This window comes from Capra hircus, chromosome 22 (genome assembly GCF_001704415.2).
Source record: "Capra hircus breed San Clemente chromosome 22, ASM170441v1, whole genome shotgun sequence".
In the NCBI taxonomy this organism is placed as follows: Eukaryota; Metazoa; Chordata; class Mammalia; order Artiodactyla; family Bovidae; genus Capra; species Capra hircus.
The window spans coordinates 24,893,059-24,913,354 of NC_030829.1; the positions used below are offsets into that span (position 1 = coordinate 24,893,059).

Genomic DNA, 20,296 nt, shown 5'->3' on the forward strand with positions numbered 1-20,296 from the left:
GCAGCTTGCTTGGGGCAGGTGCATGGGGATGACCCAGAGAGATGTTGTGGGGAGGGAGGTGGGAGGGGGGTTCATGTTTGGGAACGCATGTAAGAATTTAAGATTTTAAAATTTAAAAAAAAAATAAAAAAAAAAAATCTTAAACACACACACACAAAAAAAAAAAATAAAATTTATATAATTCTAGATTTCTTGCACTTACTAGATATGGAACATTTTTAATTCATGCAACACCTCTTAATATATCTTGAAATATAAAGAATTCTAAGAAATAAAGTTTGGAAATATGACTTTATGGTTAAAGAGAGTTAAAATACACACACATTGGAGAAGAAATGGCAACTCACTCCAGTACTCTTGCCTAGAAAATTCCATGGATGGAGGAGCCTGGTGGGCTTCGGCCCATGGGGTCACAAAGAGTCGGACACGACTGAGCGACTTCACGACATATACATCTATGTGTATACCTGTATATGTATGTGTACTTAGCATGCATAATGCATATATAAATATGTATCTATGAGAAAATCATGTAAAATTAAACTCTGAAAAATGTTGGAGTAATTGTAGATGAGAAAATTGGTTTATTTTTATGTTAAAAAGATCCTCTTATCATTTAAAATACATTCTGCAATATTTATAAATGGAATTATAATGTTTATGATTTGCCTTGAGATATTTGGGTGGATTTGGGGAAAGTAGGTGAGGGTATAGGTGAAACAAAGTTGGTTATGAGCTGATCATGATCAACCCTGATTCACGAGTACATTGTGTTCCTTATACTACCTTCTTTACTTCTGATTTTTTAGTAACAATAAAAGAAAGACAGAAAGAAAATGATGGGGATAATGAATATTTACATACAGAAGAGGGAGGCACTTTTCCATTCAGCTTTTGGAGTGATGACTGACCATTTTTTGAAAGTTATTTTAAGTATGAATGGCAAGAGTTAATGAAGAGTTTATAAAATAACAGAATTTTAATATTTACTCTTTTCAATCTATTTCAGTGAGATTTGTATCATATGAAAGTAGCTTGATATAACAATCCTACCCTTGAGTTCAGTTCAGTCGCTCAGTCGTGTCCGACTCTTTGCGACCCCATGAATCGTCCCTGGCCAGGGAGCCAGGCCTCCCTGTCCATCACCAACTCCCAGAGTTCACTCAAACTCACGTGCATTGAGTTGGTGATACCATCCAGCCATCTCATCCTCTGTCCTCCCCTTCTCCTCCTGCCCCCAATCCCTCCCAGCATCAGAGTCTTTTCCAATTAGTCAACTCTTCATGTGAGGTGGCCAAAGTACTGGAGCTTCAGCTTTAGCATCATTCTTTCCAAAGAACACCCAGGACCGATCTCCTTTAGAATGGACTTGTTGGATCTCCTTGCAGTCCTACGGACTCTCAAGAGTCTTCTCCAACACCACACTTCAAAAGCATCAATTTTTTGGCACTCAGCTTTCTTCACAGTCCGACTCTCACATCTATACACGACTACTGGAAAAACCATAGCCTTGACTAGACGGACCTTTGTTGGCAAAGTAATGTCTCTGCTTTTCAATATGCTCTCTAGGTTGGTCATAACTTTTCTTCCAAGGAGTAAGCGTCTTTTAATTTCATGGCTGCAATCACCATCTACAGTGATTTTGGAGCCCCCCAAAATAAAGTGTGACACTGTTTCCACTGTTTCCCCATCTATTTCCCATGAAGTGATGGGACCAGATGCCATGATCTTCGTTTTCTGAATGTTGAGCATTAAGCCAACTTTTTCACTCTCCTCTTTCATCCTACCCTTAAGAAGTGTAAAAAAAGACGTTATAAAATCCATAATGCTTTTGATGAACTTTACTCAAATTCACATTGTCAAAACAGACAGTGATATTTTCAGAATACATCTTTAGTTAAGAGCACCTCAGGAGACATGAAAACTATCATCAAAGTACTTCAGAATTGTTTAGCATGATTTCTTTAAATATAAGTGTGGCTTGTTCCTATGTGAATGGCAAAACACACTATTACATATCATGATCCTCAGGTATATTTTTACAAGCCAGGGATGGCAATCCATCATGTATTGGTCTTTTGAGCATCTAGGAAATACTACTTTGTGTCACTATTTATTTGTTTCGTTTGTAGTTTTAACTCAGTGAAAATCTCTGTTTGTTATAGCCTTTCAGTGACATTGTTCAGAATAATCATGGCTCAGGTGATTCTGAAATTATCAACTTCTCTCAAAACACTGACATATCTTAAGAAAATCACCAAATCTTTCTCCCTCTGTAAACATGTGATTCTGGCTTTACTTGTCTATGACATTATTGAAAATGTTGCTAAGATACCAATATAAAGGAAACTAGCATATAAATAGCACTTAAAACAGGTGATGAAGTTCTCTGGTATTTTCTCTTATTAGTTAACTTGTAAAGACTAGAAATTAAAAGTTTAAATTTGAATCCTCTTTCTAATTCCTCAGAATCTCAATTAGTCTCATATGAACATATCAACTCTTCCCATTGCTTTTTTTTTTCCTTTTTTTTCTTTTTCTTTTTTTCTTCTTTTTTTCCCATTGCTTTTAATTTCTTCTTCCATTTATGTTCTTTTCTGAAGATTTTAGTGATGAATTTTCTGAGATTTTGTTTGTGTGAAAGCATCTCTGTTCTGTCTTCATTAAAGAGGATATCTTTCCTTGGAATAGAATTTTATTGTATCATCTGAAAGACGGTTAGAAAGGTATTTCTACTATCTTCTTGAGTCCTTTAATTCTCTTGTTATGATAACTGTCAATGTCTTTGCTATTTGTATTTTTTTTTTTAAATTGGAATGATTTTTCCTCGCCTTTGGTTTCACTACTATGTGCTTATTTAACTTTTCCTTTGTGTTTATCCTAGTAAGGCTCATATGACAGATGACTGCTGTCATTTAAAGTCTGTTTGTTTTTTTTTTTTTTTAATCTCTGGCAAATATTTCTTCAAATTCTCCACCCCTCATTTTATTTCTCCCCTCTCTGCTCCTTTTGGAACCAAGATTTCATGTATGTTAGAGCTATTCACTGTAAACAATATGTTCCTTATGTTCTTTTTTGTCTTTCCTATTGCATTTTTTTTCCATTCTGGATATTTTCTATTCATATATCCTCCTCTTTACTAATCTTCTTTGAAATATCTCTTTGGCTGTTAAGTTGATCCATTTTGTTCTTAATTTTAGCCTTTGTACTTTTCACTTCTAGGACTTCCAATTTATTTTGAATACATACCATTTCTCTTCTGAAATTCTCCATCTGGTTCTCTTTTTGAAAAACATACTAATCACAACTGGGGCTTCCCTGGTGGCTCAGCCATAAAGAATCTGTCTGTCAATGCAGGAGACACAGGTTTTATCCCTCGGTGTGGAAGATCCCCTTTGAGAAGGAAATGGCAACCCACTCCAGTGTTCTTGTCAGGGAAATCCCATGGACAGAGGAGCCTGGTGGGCTAGAGTACATGGGGTCACAAAGCATTGGACAAGACTTAATTACTAAAATGACAGATAATCACAATTATTTGAAAATCCTTGTGTAACAACTTCTACCTTTCTATCAGCTGTGATGTCTTGTTATTTTCTGATATTTCTCTGGGTTTGGGTCATTTGGTCCTGGCTCCAGCTATTGATAATAATGTTTTATGAAATATCAGGCACTGTGGCTCAAAATGTAAATATTTTCATTTTGTTACATTTTTCCCAAGAAGACTTACTTTTTAAGCAGGAATTTGGAAAAAGAGCAGAATCTGGTCAAGAATTGATCAAATTGAATCTGCAGTCAGTGACTTTAAATCCTGGACAATTTTGTTCTGTTTTTATTACTAGGGCATGGTCCCTTAGGTGACTTGATTTAAGATTGAACTGCTTAGCTGACCTCATTCTGTTTGGTTGATTCTGAGCTCAGCTTTTTATCTTTCTGGCAGTGTGAGACTACCAAAATTTCTGTTTGAGATTTTTATTTAAAAAAATATTTTTTACAATATTTGTAATTGATATTGATGTGACAGTGCTACTTCAACTAGTCAGGACAGAAGTTTATCCATGTTATTAATGTTTTATAATAGATTATGTGTAGTGTTGGGAATATTTAGGCCATTTAACAGCTTGAGCAGTATGATGATTCATGTCATTTGGAGGAAGAAGTGAGTGCTCCTTAGGACAGATGTAGAAACTCTTAATGAGTATAAAACTATACTAATTGTTTATTCAACATTTAATTCAAAACCATTAAATTGGTACAGAACCCATGGATTGTTCCAGGTATACATCAGAATGGGACTGAGCAAATAACACTGAACTGAGGAGCCTTTAGAAGTGTGAAGTCGCTCAGTCGTGTCTGATTCTTTGTGACACCTTAGACTGTAACCTACCACGCTCCTCCGTCCATGAGATTTTCCAAGCAAGAGTACTGGAGTGGGTTGCCATTTCTTTCTCCAGAGGCTCTTCCTGCCCCAGGGATTGAACCCAGGTCTCCCACATTGTAGGCAGACACTTTACCATCTGAGCCACCAGGGAAATCCTAGGATCTCCATAAAAGATGCAAAAATCTCATCTACAATTTAATATGAATATTCAAGCTTCTAGAAGGGAGACAAAGATGGAATTGAGATTCATGTTTTTGAGACTATGGTGCATCCCTTAACATCAATATTGTCATCATTTTGGCCCAGATAATTTTTTGTTGCATGTATGTGTCAGCCGATTCAGAGGGAAGTGGGGAGACTGTTCTGTGCATTATAGAATATCTAGCAGCATCTTTGGCCTCTATGTGCTAGATATTAGTAGATCCTTCAGTTGTGACTGTCAGAAGTGTCTCTTCACATGGTTCTATGTCCCCAGCAGGCAAAATAAACTTGGTTGGTCATCACTATTCTAGAAACATACTTTGGGAAAGTGACAATAATTGTTTAACTAATATTTGATAATTGAAGTGGTGGAAAGTGGTTAGATTCTTTGCATATCTTGATTGTTGAAGCCATTTTTAGAAAAATAAGTTAGAATGACTACAAGAATTTGGCTTGAGCAACTGTCATTATAAGTTGTCATTCATTAAGTGGTAGGAGAAGCAGGTTTGGGGAGTGAGAATTAGGGGTCAGTGTTAGGATGTAGCAAATTGATAAGTGAATATGATAAATTGCTCACTGGATTTTGGAATTAAGAAAAATGCTTAAATTGGTTTATCATTTTGGGAATTAGCTTATCAATGTTATTTTAGATGAGCTACCAAGTGAATGGTAGTAACTATGGCAGAGAATAAATTCAAGGACAGCTCCTTAGCATATTCCAAATTAAGAAAATTGATAAGAGGAAATTGAAAAAGAGTGACTCAAGATGTTAAAGTGAAATCTGACAAATACTGTGTCTTGGCAACGAAGTGAGAAATATATATGAAGAAGAATGTGATCAGTAGTCTGATAGAATAAGGAAGATGAAAACTGAGAACTGACCACTGACTAAACAGTGTGGAGGCTACTAGCACCCTGTTAAGAGCAATTCTGATGCCTGGTTGCATGGATTCAAAACAGAATGGATAAGAAGGATTGAAAAATGCAAGCTCATACAGACAAATTTTTAAAAGAGCTTTGGTATAAAGGGGAAAAGTCCAACATGGCAATAGCCATAGGGGGAATCATGGTCAGAAAATGACTATTTTTAAAATTATATGAGTATGGTGGTGTGAATGATACCTCAAAGGGGATAATAGAGATGAAAAAGACAAAGTGAGCGAGAGGGACAAGAAAGAAGTGGGGAGAGAGAAAAAGAGGGAGAGAGACTGAGGGAGGTTTGAAAGAGAGAGGTTGAAAGAGAAAGGGAGAAAGAGAGAGAGATAGAATATCCCTGAACGTGAGTATAGGAATTAATCTATTGTACAAGTGGAAGAGGTAAGTTCATGACCCACATCTCCCAAACTGTGCTTTCCAGTTTACTTGATAAATTTTGTTTAAGCAAAACATAGCTAAAACTTGACTTTTTCTAGATATTACATGAGAAAAATAGAATCACAGTAAAAATATGATGTACAATATACTGGTAATGATAATTGATTATATAGTATTTATTTCAAGTTCCTCATAAACATCTAATAAATGATGCCAAAGAAATTTATTTTCTAAGATACAAATCCACCAAAACAGAGATCAAGAGTGGAGACAAATTTTGAGAAATTGTAATGAAGTTGAAGATTTTTAATTGACTTACTATAAAGGTCAGTCACAGGCTGGCAGTGGGAAGACAGACGACAAAACTTATTTAGCATCTCTTTATGTATTCATTCATTTGGGAATTTATGAATAGGATGTTATTTGGTCTCTAGAGTAGTTTCCCATCTAAGAAGAAGACCAGCAAATTGCTTTGCTGAGAGAATATAAAACAGAGGGTCTTTGAGGTGCCTATCACCAAGCCCAGTTGAGGGTCAGGAAAATCCTACTGAAAATGAGGAAATTAAGGAAATATGTACACAGTTAGTGTTGAGATTTGTGTTTTGTAATGCTATTCACCTCTGAGAGTGCTATCTGCTTGGCCTTTGCTCTCCGGACAGGAAACCTGGGAGGGAAGTGAGGGACAGTTGTCCTAGGAATCTGATGATCCTAAAGAGAAAATACTCCAATATTTTTCTTAGGGTTCTCCAAAGAAATATCCTGACCAGATCATCTAAATATGAAGTTAAATCATTCAAAATTCCCACTCTTGATTAGAGCTTTCTGTAAGATTTTTAGTGATCTAAATATGAACAAACAACAGTTCCACGATGTATCTTCAAATACCTCTAAATAAAGGATAGGACAAAGAGAAAAGAAAGTAGTTTGGGAAAAGAGAGACCTTGCAGAAGAAACAAACTAGAAAAGAGAAAAAACTACAAGCAATACTTCCAGAGGAAAGGAAGAAAAGACCAAGATATTATCTAAAAGAATAGCCAGAAAATAAAAAGACACTTAGAAAAACATTTTTTTTAAAAAAAGCAAAAATACAAAAGAAAATCTGGAAGGTAAAGCTGAGAAAACATCCTAGAAGGTAGAGCAAAAACAGCTATAAAATGGATGTGAGGATATAGAAACATTATATATAATATGTATATATAAAACATATAAACATGTAGATAGACTATACCTATCTAAATATATATATATATAATACAATAAATTCCACACATAGATGAGTAGATACATACACATATGCATACATATACTCATAAACTTGAATAGCAGTCTAGGAAATCTATTATAAATGGGCATTTCAGAAAAAGAAATGGAGTAATTACTCAGAAAGATATCCCAGGCCCAAAGAGCTATCAGCTTCCAGGATGACAAAGTAACAACAAATGCCCTGTAAAAAAGGCTGAAAATAGATTTACACCAATCATCATGTAATTGTGGGACACTTGGAAAAAAAGGACTTTTAGACAGAGAGAGAGAGAAAAGATGTTACAAGCAACAGGTCAGAAATCAAAATGGTTTCAGCTTTTAGAGCAGAGTAAGATTTCCAAATTTATGAAAAATCATGATTTCCAATCCAGGATTCTGTTTCCAATTGAAGCATCAATCAAAAGTAAGCTTAGTGTAAAGACCTTTTCAAACATGAACGATCTCAAAAAAATACATTTTTATTGATTTCTTTCTCAAAAATCCATTGGAAGATGCAGTCTATTCAAATGAGGAAGTGTGTCAAGAGAAAGGCATGGTGCTTAGGCAACCAAGCTCCCTGACAGAAAAGCAGATCAATATCAAAGGAAGAGAGTAGAGACAGAATTGAGGAATGAACTGTTTTCAGGTCCATAGAAAACTAAGCAAACAAACAAGAAAATTACTAACTTTAGGGAAAGCAAACACAGGGAAATGAAAGCTAATACTCTGAAATAAAACCTACAGAGAAAACTAACAAACAAGGAAATTGATGTGATGGAGTCTAATTCCCTACCTCTAGCAAGACAGAAATGGAGGAGTTTTTAATCTTTATTTAATATACTTTTCCTTTTTGTACCAATACTTGCAGTAGGCTTGGTTGCTTTGTATCCTCTTAGCCAGTGCAAAATGATCTGCTCAGGCATGTGTTTTTCAGATTAAAATCTATTTGCAGCATTTCATATTTATATCGTATTCTACCACAGGCAGAGTACAATTTAATTCCAATGGACAAAGTAACCATGGTCAATATATTATAGTTTCCCTGCAGTTACCATTACCCATTTATCTTCCACTTCAATATTTAAATGATTTGGAGCAAATATTAAAAGACTACCCTAAACCCCTGAGTAAATGAAACAAATGAAGAACCTTCTGGATAAAGTAATTGTCTTAAATTTAAGTTGTCTAAATGAAAAAACAGGTCTAAGTATCATGCAAGGTAACACTGAAAAATTCCCTAGCACGTAATATAAAAGTAATATAAAATGTAAACACAGATCTTCTGTATTAACAAGTGATCAAAACAGGGCCTTACATCTGTTTAAAAAGAGCATGCACTGTAGATTCTGCTTAATGAATTAAATATGCCAACAACTCACTTTCAAAGCAGTTAATACATAATCAGTTCAGTTCAGTTCAGTCGCTCAGTCATGTCTGACTCTTTGTGAGATACATAATAGGCAATGACTATTTATGGGATCATATTTATATTTCCTATAAATAGGTAATGTTCACTCAGTCCTCCAACAGTAACTTTATTCTGATTGTAGTAAAACACCAGGTTGAAGTGTTCTGTAGCCTTATAAGAGATGAAATTAGAAAATTTTAATTTTGCCTGGCTATAGGACCTAATAGAAAATGTTTCCTTCTGAATGTTGTTAGGTTTGCATGTGTGCATGCTACGTCGCTTCAGTTGTGTCCAACTCTGTGACCCTATAGACCATAGCCCACCAGGCTCCTCTGTCCATGGGATTCTCCAGGCAAGAATACTGGAGGGGGTTGCCATGCCCTCCTCCAGGGCATCTTCCCCACCCAGGGATTGAATCTCTGTCTCTTGTACTGGCAGGTAGGTTCTTTACCACTAGTGCCACCTGGGAAGCCCTATGTTAGATTTAGGGAAGATAAAGTAAAATCAAATCCAGAAGAGGAAAATTAGAGTCAATTGATTCTGTTGATTATTTTTCCCCTCTGCATTCCCTTACCCCCTTTCCTACCCTATTCCTTTTCTTGACTTGAATGAATTTGCTAATAACTCTTTGAGTATTCAGGATCCATAGACTGAACAGCTTGCATCTGGGTGTTTTGTTTTGTTTTGTTTTGTTTTTAATGTTGTAATGCCACACATTTTTCCTTTAAAAAAAAAAAAAGGCACTAGAGCTTGAGTGACCACTATACTAGTTTAGAAATAGAATATCCAAGGAACAGAGAAGTTTATTCACTACTTTAGCCTCAGAATGGAATCATTGAAAAAAAAAAGACTGAACTTCCAATTGTTAACCAAATACTTCAGGCACAGTGTGAATAAATTTGAGAGGGGAAAATGGAGGCAAAGATATTTAAAATTCAAGATTTTTTTTTTTAACTGCACAGACTAAACCCACTGTTGGTAAAGTTTTGCTTAGTTTTGCTCATTTTTAATAAAGAGAAGGTTGATGGCTAGTGGTTTAAGTCAAGTGAGGGGAGTCAGATACCAAAGAGTGAGTATGTACTGTATGATTGCATTTGTATGACATGTATGGCAGAAAAAAATCATGACAGTTGTTGCTTCTAGGAATAGGGTGGGGCCAGGGAGGGGCATGAGGGAACAATATGTGAAAGTGAAAGTGTTAGTAATTCAGCTGTGTTCTACTCTTTGTGACCCCATGGGCTGTAGCCTGCCAGACTCCTCTGTCCATGGAATTCTGCAGGCAAAATACTGAGGTGGATTGCCATTCCTTTCTCCAGGGGATCTTCCCAACCCAGAGATTGAATCCAGGTCTCCAGTATTGCAGGCAGATTCTCTACTGTCTGAGCCGCCAGGCAAGCTGATAATGTATTTTGGTAGACTTCGCGGTTGCAGGGGTGTATGCATTTGCCAAAATTCAGCAAATGTACACTTAAGACTTTCTTTACTTATGTAAAGTTATCAAATATTGAAGTACATTTAATTAATTAAAATGAAGTATTTAGAGGGAAGTACTAATACCTGCAAATTATTATATCTTTTTCTAAACTTTAAACAATGCCATGTGAAATTATCTCATGTAATTATTATTACATAACTTTACTGGAATGTGAAAAAGAAGGATAAAAAGTGTTCTGCCACTTAATAACAAAAGGATCTTGTCAAGTAATTTAGCCCTCTGTACCTCAATCTGTAATGATCACTTGCTTCAAAGTGTTCTGAGGGTTCAGTGAGATGACATACATAAAGGACCTGTGACAATGCCTGGAGCAGATTATGTACTTGATAAAAAATATTAATGATGATAATAAATAATACAACGTTAATAATAGCAAAAACAAACTCTTTAGGATCTCATGCTAGTGCTTAATTGAACTAATAAATCTAATTTCCAAGTCTCTGCTTTTCACCACTTTATATGTTCATCTATTTGACCTCTTTAATTGGCACAAACCACAAGCTATACATCCCCTATTTTTATTAAGAGTAAATAAAACAATGCAAAATTTTAACGAATAGGAGGTTTGGTGACAATTTTCTTGAATAATCAAAAAATGTGCAAACTTATAATTCATTAATTACAATTAATATACAATATCCATCCTATAACATATAATATATATTTAAAAGAAAAAAAGCTGCTTAACATACCTGGAAATTTTATTTGAGTGATATGTGCTAGATTTTTAAAAGACTATAAACTAAATTGTTACGAAGGCTGAAATATTATTGACATTTTGGGCTTCCTTACATGAATGCTTTTTGTTTTCTTTCTCCTTTACTCTTGAAGAAATTAAGGTCTCAAGAACTCACTCGGCATTATTTCCAATATTGGAGGGGAAATGAAAATTTCATATCTAGACAGTGTAAAAATTCACTATATATTTTTTCACCTTAAAAATACTTCCATTAAAAAATTTTAAGTCAAAGTCTTCTTTATATTAGATCTTTTAATTCATTCCTTGCATAAAATTGGGATGTAGAATTAAACATTTGGGGAAAGACATTAGCAGTACTTGGAGAATTCAACCACTACAAAATAATGGATATATTCCACTGTGTCTTGTCACCTCTGTGAATTTGTATTTTTGGTTTACTCAGGAAAGCTGGGCTTCTAGATTTAACAGCTGAATTAAACACCTCAAGTCCTTTAAACTGCCTTGGAAAGCCACAAAGCCTCCAATTATCTGCCTATCTTAGTATTTCTCTTAGTAAATGTAAAATCACATTAGTGAACACCCTCTTCTGCTGGAGAAAATGGATAGGCCACTCTCCATGCTGGTATAATAAAGACTTCTATCACAAAGAATAAACAACTAAATGAGCAGCAATAAACTTAATTTGCACATTAGATATGCTTTTCCAAGTTCCGACATTTCAGTTGAAAATAATGCTGAAGCAATGAGGCCTATAATTGAACATCCAAAACTTCTCCAGTGGGGAAAGAAAAACAAATGTTGCCTGCAAACAAGATCATTTCTAGAGCCTGCTGTTTCTGAGCTTTTTAATAATTTTCCAAATGCCAGATAAAATAATGTTCCCTTTTATGTGACTTTCATATGCCTCTTAGTGTATGTACACATTGTATTTTACAAGTCCTCCAAACGAAGACATTTAAACTCTCTTTCCTTTCAATTTCCTGTTTGTGCCTATGGAACATGTCCTCAAATTACCCTGGGCATCTTCTGAGGCTCTGGCAAGGCTGGTGCTAATTGCACTTCCAATGTTTGAATGGCAAATTGCTTTATCCTGCTGCATTAGTGAAATAGAAATTTCCAACATACAGTGTAGATAACTTCAGAATCCTCTTAACATAGATAAGCCATATCAGCTAAAAATTAAGCTGAAAAATATCTTACTCTTGTAACTATTATCTTTTTACATGTTATCTAGCAACAATATTTCTTGCATGACTGAGGCTGATAAGTAAATTCAAAGAAAGATTGTTTTATCAGTTTTACTGAAATTTCTTATTTGCTCTTTACCACCATATTACCAGAAAGGTCACTGTAAGCTGATCTTGATTTGAGAGACAAAATTATATTTGATGCTGTAATGACAATAAATGAACACTATAGACAGGAAAATACAAACACATACACATATACAGGCACACACACACATATGCAAGCACACAGAGAAATATTAAATTGTCGCCACAAACAGCCAGATGGCTGCTCTTAATAGTCAAGAAAATGACTGAATCAATGCATACTATTACGTTTACTTCTCAGATTGTACCTTCAATTCTATAGGTTGTAAAATAATTTTTAGCAGTGATACCTTCAACATTCCTACATGAAAGGGAATTAGAGATAGCAGTCTCGTTAAGAGGATATGCCAATGATAGACTTATCTTAGACCTATTTTGTATAAGAATCCCACAGTGTATACAATACAGATCAGTTAAAAAGCAAAGTTTCTAAATATGCTTTTATACTTTGTGTTTATGTAGTTTTTTAAAATGTATTATGTATATGTGTTTATTTTTATTACATTAATGGCTACTGTCAACGGCAAAGAAGCAAAAAATCTCCAAATCCCCTTGAAATGGGATGTGGATATTTCATGACGGCTAAAAATAACAAACACATTCCTTCCCATCATGGGATATAAATGACTGAAAATAATGATATTCATGCATATTGATATAAGCCCTTTTGCATATGTAAATCATCTGGAATTGTACTGAAAATACAAGAACAGTGAGTTCTGTCCATGAAATATTTTAGATTTTCATGTAGCTTCCTATTTGTCCTCCCTTGTAGAGTGTGGAATTCTCTGTGCATTAAAATCATGTAACTACAAACACTAAAATTGGAAAAGTGAAAGTATTTAGAAGTTTATTATTTGCCTTTGAAGTGCTCTACTATGAAGTAGTGTAACACATATAAATCCTGAAAAATTGAAAACTTTCAGATTTTAGAGGAGAGAAGTCAGGATAGAAATTATCTCTGAGAACCAAGGGGGATAAGGTGAGATCCTTTCACTCAATCAATAAATATTTAGTGAACACATACAGTTCCCAGGGCTGTGATAACCTTGCCTTTTTCATTTCTTTTCTAGAAGAAGGGAAAAATAAGGATAAAATACATGTGAGTAAGTGAACCATATCATTTGTAGGAAGATGAAATAAGCTACAGAAGAAGGAAAAGTAGAAAAGATGAAGATGACCAGGAATACGGGTTGAGATAATTTTGTTTTAGTATCTCCAGCAAAGGACATTAGAAGTAAGTAAAACTATGTCAGCTTTTTAACTGAGCGATCTTATTTAATTATTTTCTTACTCACAGAGATTCGAGTATCTGGGGACTATGATGTGTTTTATGGAAAATCCCAAAATACCTATCAACTTGTTTCTGTCCTAAGAATCAGGAGACTACATGGCTGTGTTTCACTTCTAAAGTATCCACATGCTATCTTTAGAACTAAGCAGATGTTTCTGAGTTTCTCATATTTATGTGACTCTTCTTACTTGATTTTTCTTCCATTGATTAGTAATGTACAATCATTATGATGCCAAAGGCAAAAGAAAATATTGAGGAAGAGAAACTATCTACGTTGCTTAATCTATTTATAATTTTTTTTCCTTAGTCTGTGGTGAAAGGATCTCGTCATTGTATTTTAGTAGCAAACCTTTGGTCCCGCTTACCCATCACCGTAGTCCACCAAAAATTTTGAGAAACTACATTTTCACTACTGATGTGTTCTGTCTTTAATATTTCATGTTTTAATTCCTACTGGATTTCTCCATACCTAGAAAAATTAACTGCATGTCTTTCCAGCATATATTAATCTTCTATTGTAATATAGTGCATGAATACCACCCATAGCATCTAAATTGGAAATAACGTAATCTATTTTTCTTCCCTGGATGGACATGTTATTTCTTCAAACATAAAGCATTCACACTTTTTAGTACATGAGTATTACCAAAAAGTTGCTGGGGAAATTCCCTATCATTAAATATAATTATAGCACATTCCTTGAAACATTAAGTCCATATCAGTCTTAAAAACCTGATGACAATACAGTATTAAAGAAGTGAAATTTTTCAAAATATGCCACACTGGTTGGATTTTTACACAAGTTCTATCATTTACATTTCCCCTGAGTATTTAGACAATTGTTGGCATAATATAATAGGCTTGAGATAAAGTTGGCAGAAATATCTTCTAGGGATAAAAGTGGGTGTTTGTTTTCCTTTAGACATTTTAAAGGATAATTGGTGAGTAATAGCTAACTACTTTTTATTGAACTTATTTATTTCTAATAGAAATAATGATAAAACACCAATTGCTGAATTTAATCATTTGGGCTTAATAACCTGCTCAGACTCCTCTATCAAGACAGTCATTCTGATCATCCAGGAGGCAATGAAATGAAAAAGTGACCTGGCTTCCCCTAAACATACTAGTTTTATAAGCTGAGATTCAATAAAGTAGCAGAGATGGAGAATAGAAATGTCTAATCTTAATTATGTCCCTTGGTGATATATGTAGTTACATTTGGACTGATACTTGTTTAAAAGTTTCAAGAATAGAGTGTGCACTTTTACCATCTGCAATTGGGTGAACATATCCACTTACTGTGATGGAAATCTAATAATTATTTACATGTCACCAATATTTTAATTTTTCTCTCTTTTTAAAGAACTGCTTATTAAGGCTAACACAAGAAAGTCTGCATTTTGCTAGTTATAGTTAAGTACCCAGAGTTATAGAAACAAATGAATCAACTATGTACTTGGCAGCCTTACATCCAGGTAAAATTTTTACTCAAATTGAGAGTTTCTGAAAGAAACCTCACTCACATCATCAAAGTATTCATAAATTCCTCTCATAGAGGCATTTGTGGAAATCTGCATATTTTAAGTGCAGGTTTTATTTTGTCTTATTACCCACTGGACAGCTTTTGAACTGTCAAGCTATTCACATCTACAGTGCTGTTCCACTGGCAAAGTGAGCATGCTGTTAATAAATATAATGCTACTACTCAAATAAGTTGTGAAATCAAATATTTCACATATGCAATATGATTCAGGGTTGACAGTGATAGAGGTCGGGTATGCATACGTATCTCCAGTGGTCATCAAGCACAAAGATAGTAAAATACCTTTTATGATGAGGCTGCCAGTGTTCTTTGCAACACCAAACTGATTTGTAGCTATGCAAGTATATACTCCGGCATCCGACCTGGTAACATTATATATTTTGAGACTGCCGTCCTCCAAGAGAAGCACTCTAAAAAGAAAATTTATAATTAATATAAGTAAGGTTCTGTAAAACTGGTAAGTTTTAACCTCTTACTTTCATTCTGAAGCATTTCTAAAACCATGGCTGTATTTGATAATATGAATATATCCCTTTCCTATTATTCTGCTTTAAATTGTGAGTAATCTCTGAATCTACATGTTAGAAAAAATGACAGTTGCTTTTATTCTGACACAGTATTGACAATTATTTATGCTGTCACTTGAATTATCTTTGGTGATACCAATGCACATTAAAAATCAAATGAGTGCTTGATGCCGCAATGTCAATTTGCTTGATTAAAAACAAATGCAACTATTCACTGTGCATTTGAAAAGTCAACTCTCTCCTGAAAATTGAAGTTGGTGTTAGAGACACGAAAGCTGATTTTCGCACTGTTAACTCTGTGGCTTAATAAACTGGTTTTTACTTAGGACTTTCAGCTACCAAACAATAGGTTCTCAACCAGGACAATATTTGCCTGTGCTAGTGAGCTAAAGAAACTATCCACATGGTCCCATAGCTGAAGGGCTCAGGCCCATCTTGTTCTGTGGACGAGTCCATCAAAAGGAGAAAGGAGTAAAATGAATGAAGACTTCAAAAAATCAGACTGAATTAAATATTCCTAAAATACATGTAATCATATAGTACCCAATGGAGGGATAGCTATTTAAGAACTTTCAGCCTTTCATAAAATGGTTCCTATGAAATTTTCTCTGAAACTCAGAAATAGTCAAAAGCAAACATCAGAACACTGTTGTAATCAAGGGAAACCCTAAGATTGGTTTCTTGGCAAAATCATCATCAAGTGTTTTAATTAGGAGACAAAATGAAACAAAAGAACATGTACCCAATTTTGTCTTATAAATTTAATTTATGATCTTTTAAAAACACAGACTGCTACATTCAAAATAGATAACCAACACGGAAGGACACATTGTATAATACATGGAACTCTACCCACTGTTATGTGCCAGCCTGAATGGGAGGGGCGTTTGTGTCACCTGAAATTACCACAACATTGTTAATTGGCTATGCCCAATACAAAATAAAAAGTTGAAAGTTTGTAAGAAACAAAGCAAAACTGTAAAAGCACTAGCTAGGTAGTCAGTATTGCATAAAAATTAGTGAAAATTCCATTGTAATGACAATGGTTTTAAAGGAAAGAAAGGAATGTGGCATACATATCACATCTATTAAAAATAGCAAAACCATATTTGTTTCATTGCAAACATACCAGTGTTTCTAATATGTTTATCACAGGAAATGTAGCTAATATAATTAATTACCCAATTTGAAACACAGAGAATATTAGCCAACTACAATTTGTAGCAAACCAGCTTCTAATGTTGGTTTATTATTAGTGATGAGTCCCATGTTCTATTGCCAAGTGAGTGAAAGGAGCCACTTCTGGGTTTAGAATGTTCCATGACACATAATCAGAAGTTTTTAAGTCATTATCTTGGAGTATTCTCCATTAGCAAACATTTGATATCTTATTTAATTTCTGAAATGTCTAGATTTCTTGATCCTAATTTATGCTAGCCGTTGAATCATACTGTTAATGAACAGTAACAGAGATATTCTAGTATGTAGCAAGGGTCTGGCCCCAAACAATTCCTTATCTGATTCAATTAGAAGAAATCGATGTGAGATATATGTGGGTGCATTGTTTACCTCTAGAATTTAGGAAAAACTAAGAATTTTAAGCAACATAGAAACATTAAATTTTTGCCGATATAATTTTAAATGTTAAAAATATATACCTGCTGATAGCTAAAGGCCATCAAACTTCCCAACTAGTAATGTTAATGCCTGTATGTCCTATAATGTTTCTCTTAACTTGCAGAAAAGGAAAATTCATATAAACTGTGGTTTATTATTACCTGAGTATACCATTCTTTTAATTCATTGCATATGTTCAGTAGTTTGTTAAATTAAACTGAAATTGTCATCATTGAAACAGATTATTTCTTTGGAAATCTTAGTCAATCAATAGACATTTCTCAAGCTTGGGATAATAAGAAGGGACTTAGAAAAGTTAAAATCTGTCCAAATCTAAGCAACTAATAAGCGTCAAAGAGTGATTGAACATTGCAACTGAGTGCTCATGCTCTTTCAGAAATCATTTCTTTGCCTCATTTGCAGTAAATAATTGTGCATGTTGACTACGACATTCAAGAAATATCTGTTGAGTCATCATTAGATGTCCTTAAGATAATCTTAGGTGTTTATGCCTCAAAATGTGGTCTCATTCCAGACCTACTGAATCAAACTTTGCATATTAACATGATTTTCAGTAATTTATATGCACAATAAAGTTTGAGAACATTGTTCAAGTCATTATAAGTAAGACTACTGTCTGTATTATTGACTATGCCAAAGCCTTTGACTGTGTGGATCACAGTAAACAGTGGAGAATTCTAAAGGAGATGGGAATACCAGACCACCTGACCTGCCTCTTGAGAAACTTGTATGCAGGCCAGGAAGCAACAGTTAGAATTGGACATGGAACAACAGACTGGTTCCAAATAGGAAAAGGAGTACATCAAGGCTGTATATTGTCACCCTGCTTATTTAACTTATATACAGAGTACATCATGAGAAACGCTGGACTGGAAGAAGCACAAGCTGGAATCAAGATTGCCGGGAGAAATACAATAATCTCAGATATGCAGATGACACCACCCTTATGGCAGAAAGTGAAGAGGAACTAAAGAGCCTGTTGATAAAAGTGAAAGAGGAGAGTGAAAACGTTGGCCTAAAGCTCCACATTCAGAAAACGAAGATCATGGCATCTGGTCCCATCACTTCATGGCAAACAGATGGGGAAACAGTGGAAACAGTGTCAGACTTTATATTTTTAGGCTCCAATATCACTGCAGATGGTGATTGCAGCCATGAAATTAAAAGATGCTTACTCCTTGGAAGGAAAGTTATGACCAACCTAGACAGCATATTAAAAAGCAGAGACATTACTTTGCCGACTAAGGTCCGTCTAGTCAAGGCTATGGTTTTTCCAGTGGTCATGTATGGATGTGAGAGTTGGACTATAAAGAATGCCAAAGAATTGATGCTTTTGAAGTGTGGTGTTGGAGAAGACTCTTGAGAGTCCCTTGGACTGCAAGGAGATCCAATCCGTCCATCCTAAAGGAGATCAGCCCTGGGTGTTCATTGGAAGGACTGATGTTGAAATGCTGAAACTACAATATTTTGGTCACCTGATGCGAAGAGCTTACTCTTTTGAAAAGACCCTGATATTGGGAAAGATTGAAGGCAGGAAAAGAAGGAGACAACAGAGGATGAGATGGTTAGATGGCATCACCGACTCAATGGACATGAGTTTGGGTAAATTCCGAGAGTTGGTGATGGACAGGGAAGCCTGGCATGCTCCGGTTCATGGGGTCGCAAAAAGTCAGACATGACCAAGAGACAAAGCTGAACTGAAGAATCCATTTTGTTTTCATAAGGTCAGTATGCAAAAAAGGACTTCCCTGGTGGCTGAAATCTTGAAGAATCTGTCTGCAATACAGGAGACATGGGTTCAATCCCTGGGTAGGGAAGATCCCCTGGAGAAGAGAATGGCTACCCACTCTGGCATCTTTGCCTGGAGAATTCCATGGACAGAGGAGCCTTGCAGGCTATAGTTCATGGGATCACAATGAGTCGGACATGAATGAGGGACTAACACACACACACAATATGCAAAAATGTACAAAAGAACAAAAAATCTTAGATTTAAATGTTTTTAAAAATATTTTATGAAACCAAACTAGTTTTTATGAAACCACACTAGTTTTATGAAACCAAACTAGTAAACAAACCAACTTGTCATTTATAAAAAATATATAATTAAGAGTGTAAGTCTCCCTAATTAGGATATAGAAAGCCAGACATTTACCATAATTTGAGATTTTAATGTGATAAGTAAGTGGTATGAATATTTCAGATTATTTTTCATTAATAAGAGATTTAAAATACAGTAAGAAAATTCAATCTTTAATAATGTAGATAGACTCAAACTACCTAATCATAGCCCTAAATTTATGCAGAATAATTTTAAAAAACTATTAAAGAAAAGTGAGAATTTCCAATCTGTCACATATCAAAACATGGCTTAGTATAAATGATTAAAAAAAAGAAAGAACACCCAGTTGACGTCAAACTATATTAAGCAAACTGAACAATTGACATTTTCAGATAAGGAAGGATGCACATGTCAAAATTAACTGGAACATTTTAATTGATGGTTTTGGTAACATTGATAAAGATAAAGGCTGACTTTCTATCCTTCTTTTGGATTTTTCTAAAAGATACTTCAAAATGCTATCTGGAGGGTTGTAAAGAACATATTAATAAGGTACATTAAAATATTCTATCTTTATTCACATAAGCCTCTCTGGCATTTAAAAACAAAACACAGCTATGAGTGTAGATATGCTTGGTTATCTAAAAACTGGGAAAACATTCTGGTGATAAAAATGGAAGTTTGCATAAATAATTATCAAAGAGAATATAAGCCACAGAAAAGAAAGCAAAAGACATTGAAGTGATTGATTACATATAATATTGGTATATATTTAAATTAGAATTTAAGGCTGAGGTTACATTGCTAACAGATAATAGATTATAAAAGCATGTATGAAAATATCAAAGTACCATGGAATATGGTAAGGCTTCTAAAAATTTAGTAGCAATTTATAGAGCGTTTATAGAGATTGTTTTGCTTCTAAATTTATTCATCAAATATTCATTAAACATCTATTGTGTTCCAGGTACTGTGTTAAATATTACAATAGGTATGTGAAAAATAGATAATGTCAATATCAAGGATATTATTTTGCAGAACTAAACTCATTGGTCAAAACACAAACAGATTGTAAACTATTATTGCATGGTGTCTGCACAAGTCCTCTACTAAGCATATGTATGCATTCTGTGCTCAGTCATGTCCAACTCTTTGCG

At 34.6% G+C, this 20,296-nt stretch overlaps 1 protein-coding gene across 1 annotated transcript in view; it reads right to left on the reverse strand.

The window, feature by feature from the left end:
• Positions 1–20,296, reverse strand: part of CNTN6 (contactin 6) — a 324,176-nt gene that overhangs the window by 33,235 nt on the left and 270,645 nt on the right. Inside the window, exon 12 of the mRNA XM_005695718.3 lies at positions 15,195–15,322. Coding sequence (XP_005695775.2) covers positions 15,195–15,322 — 128 coding nt within the window. The remainder of the gene's footprint in view (positions 1–15,194; positions 15,323–20,296) is intronic.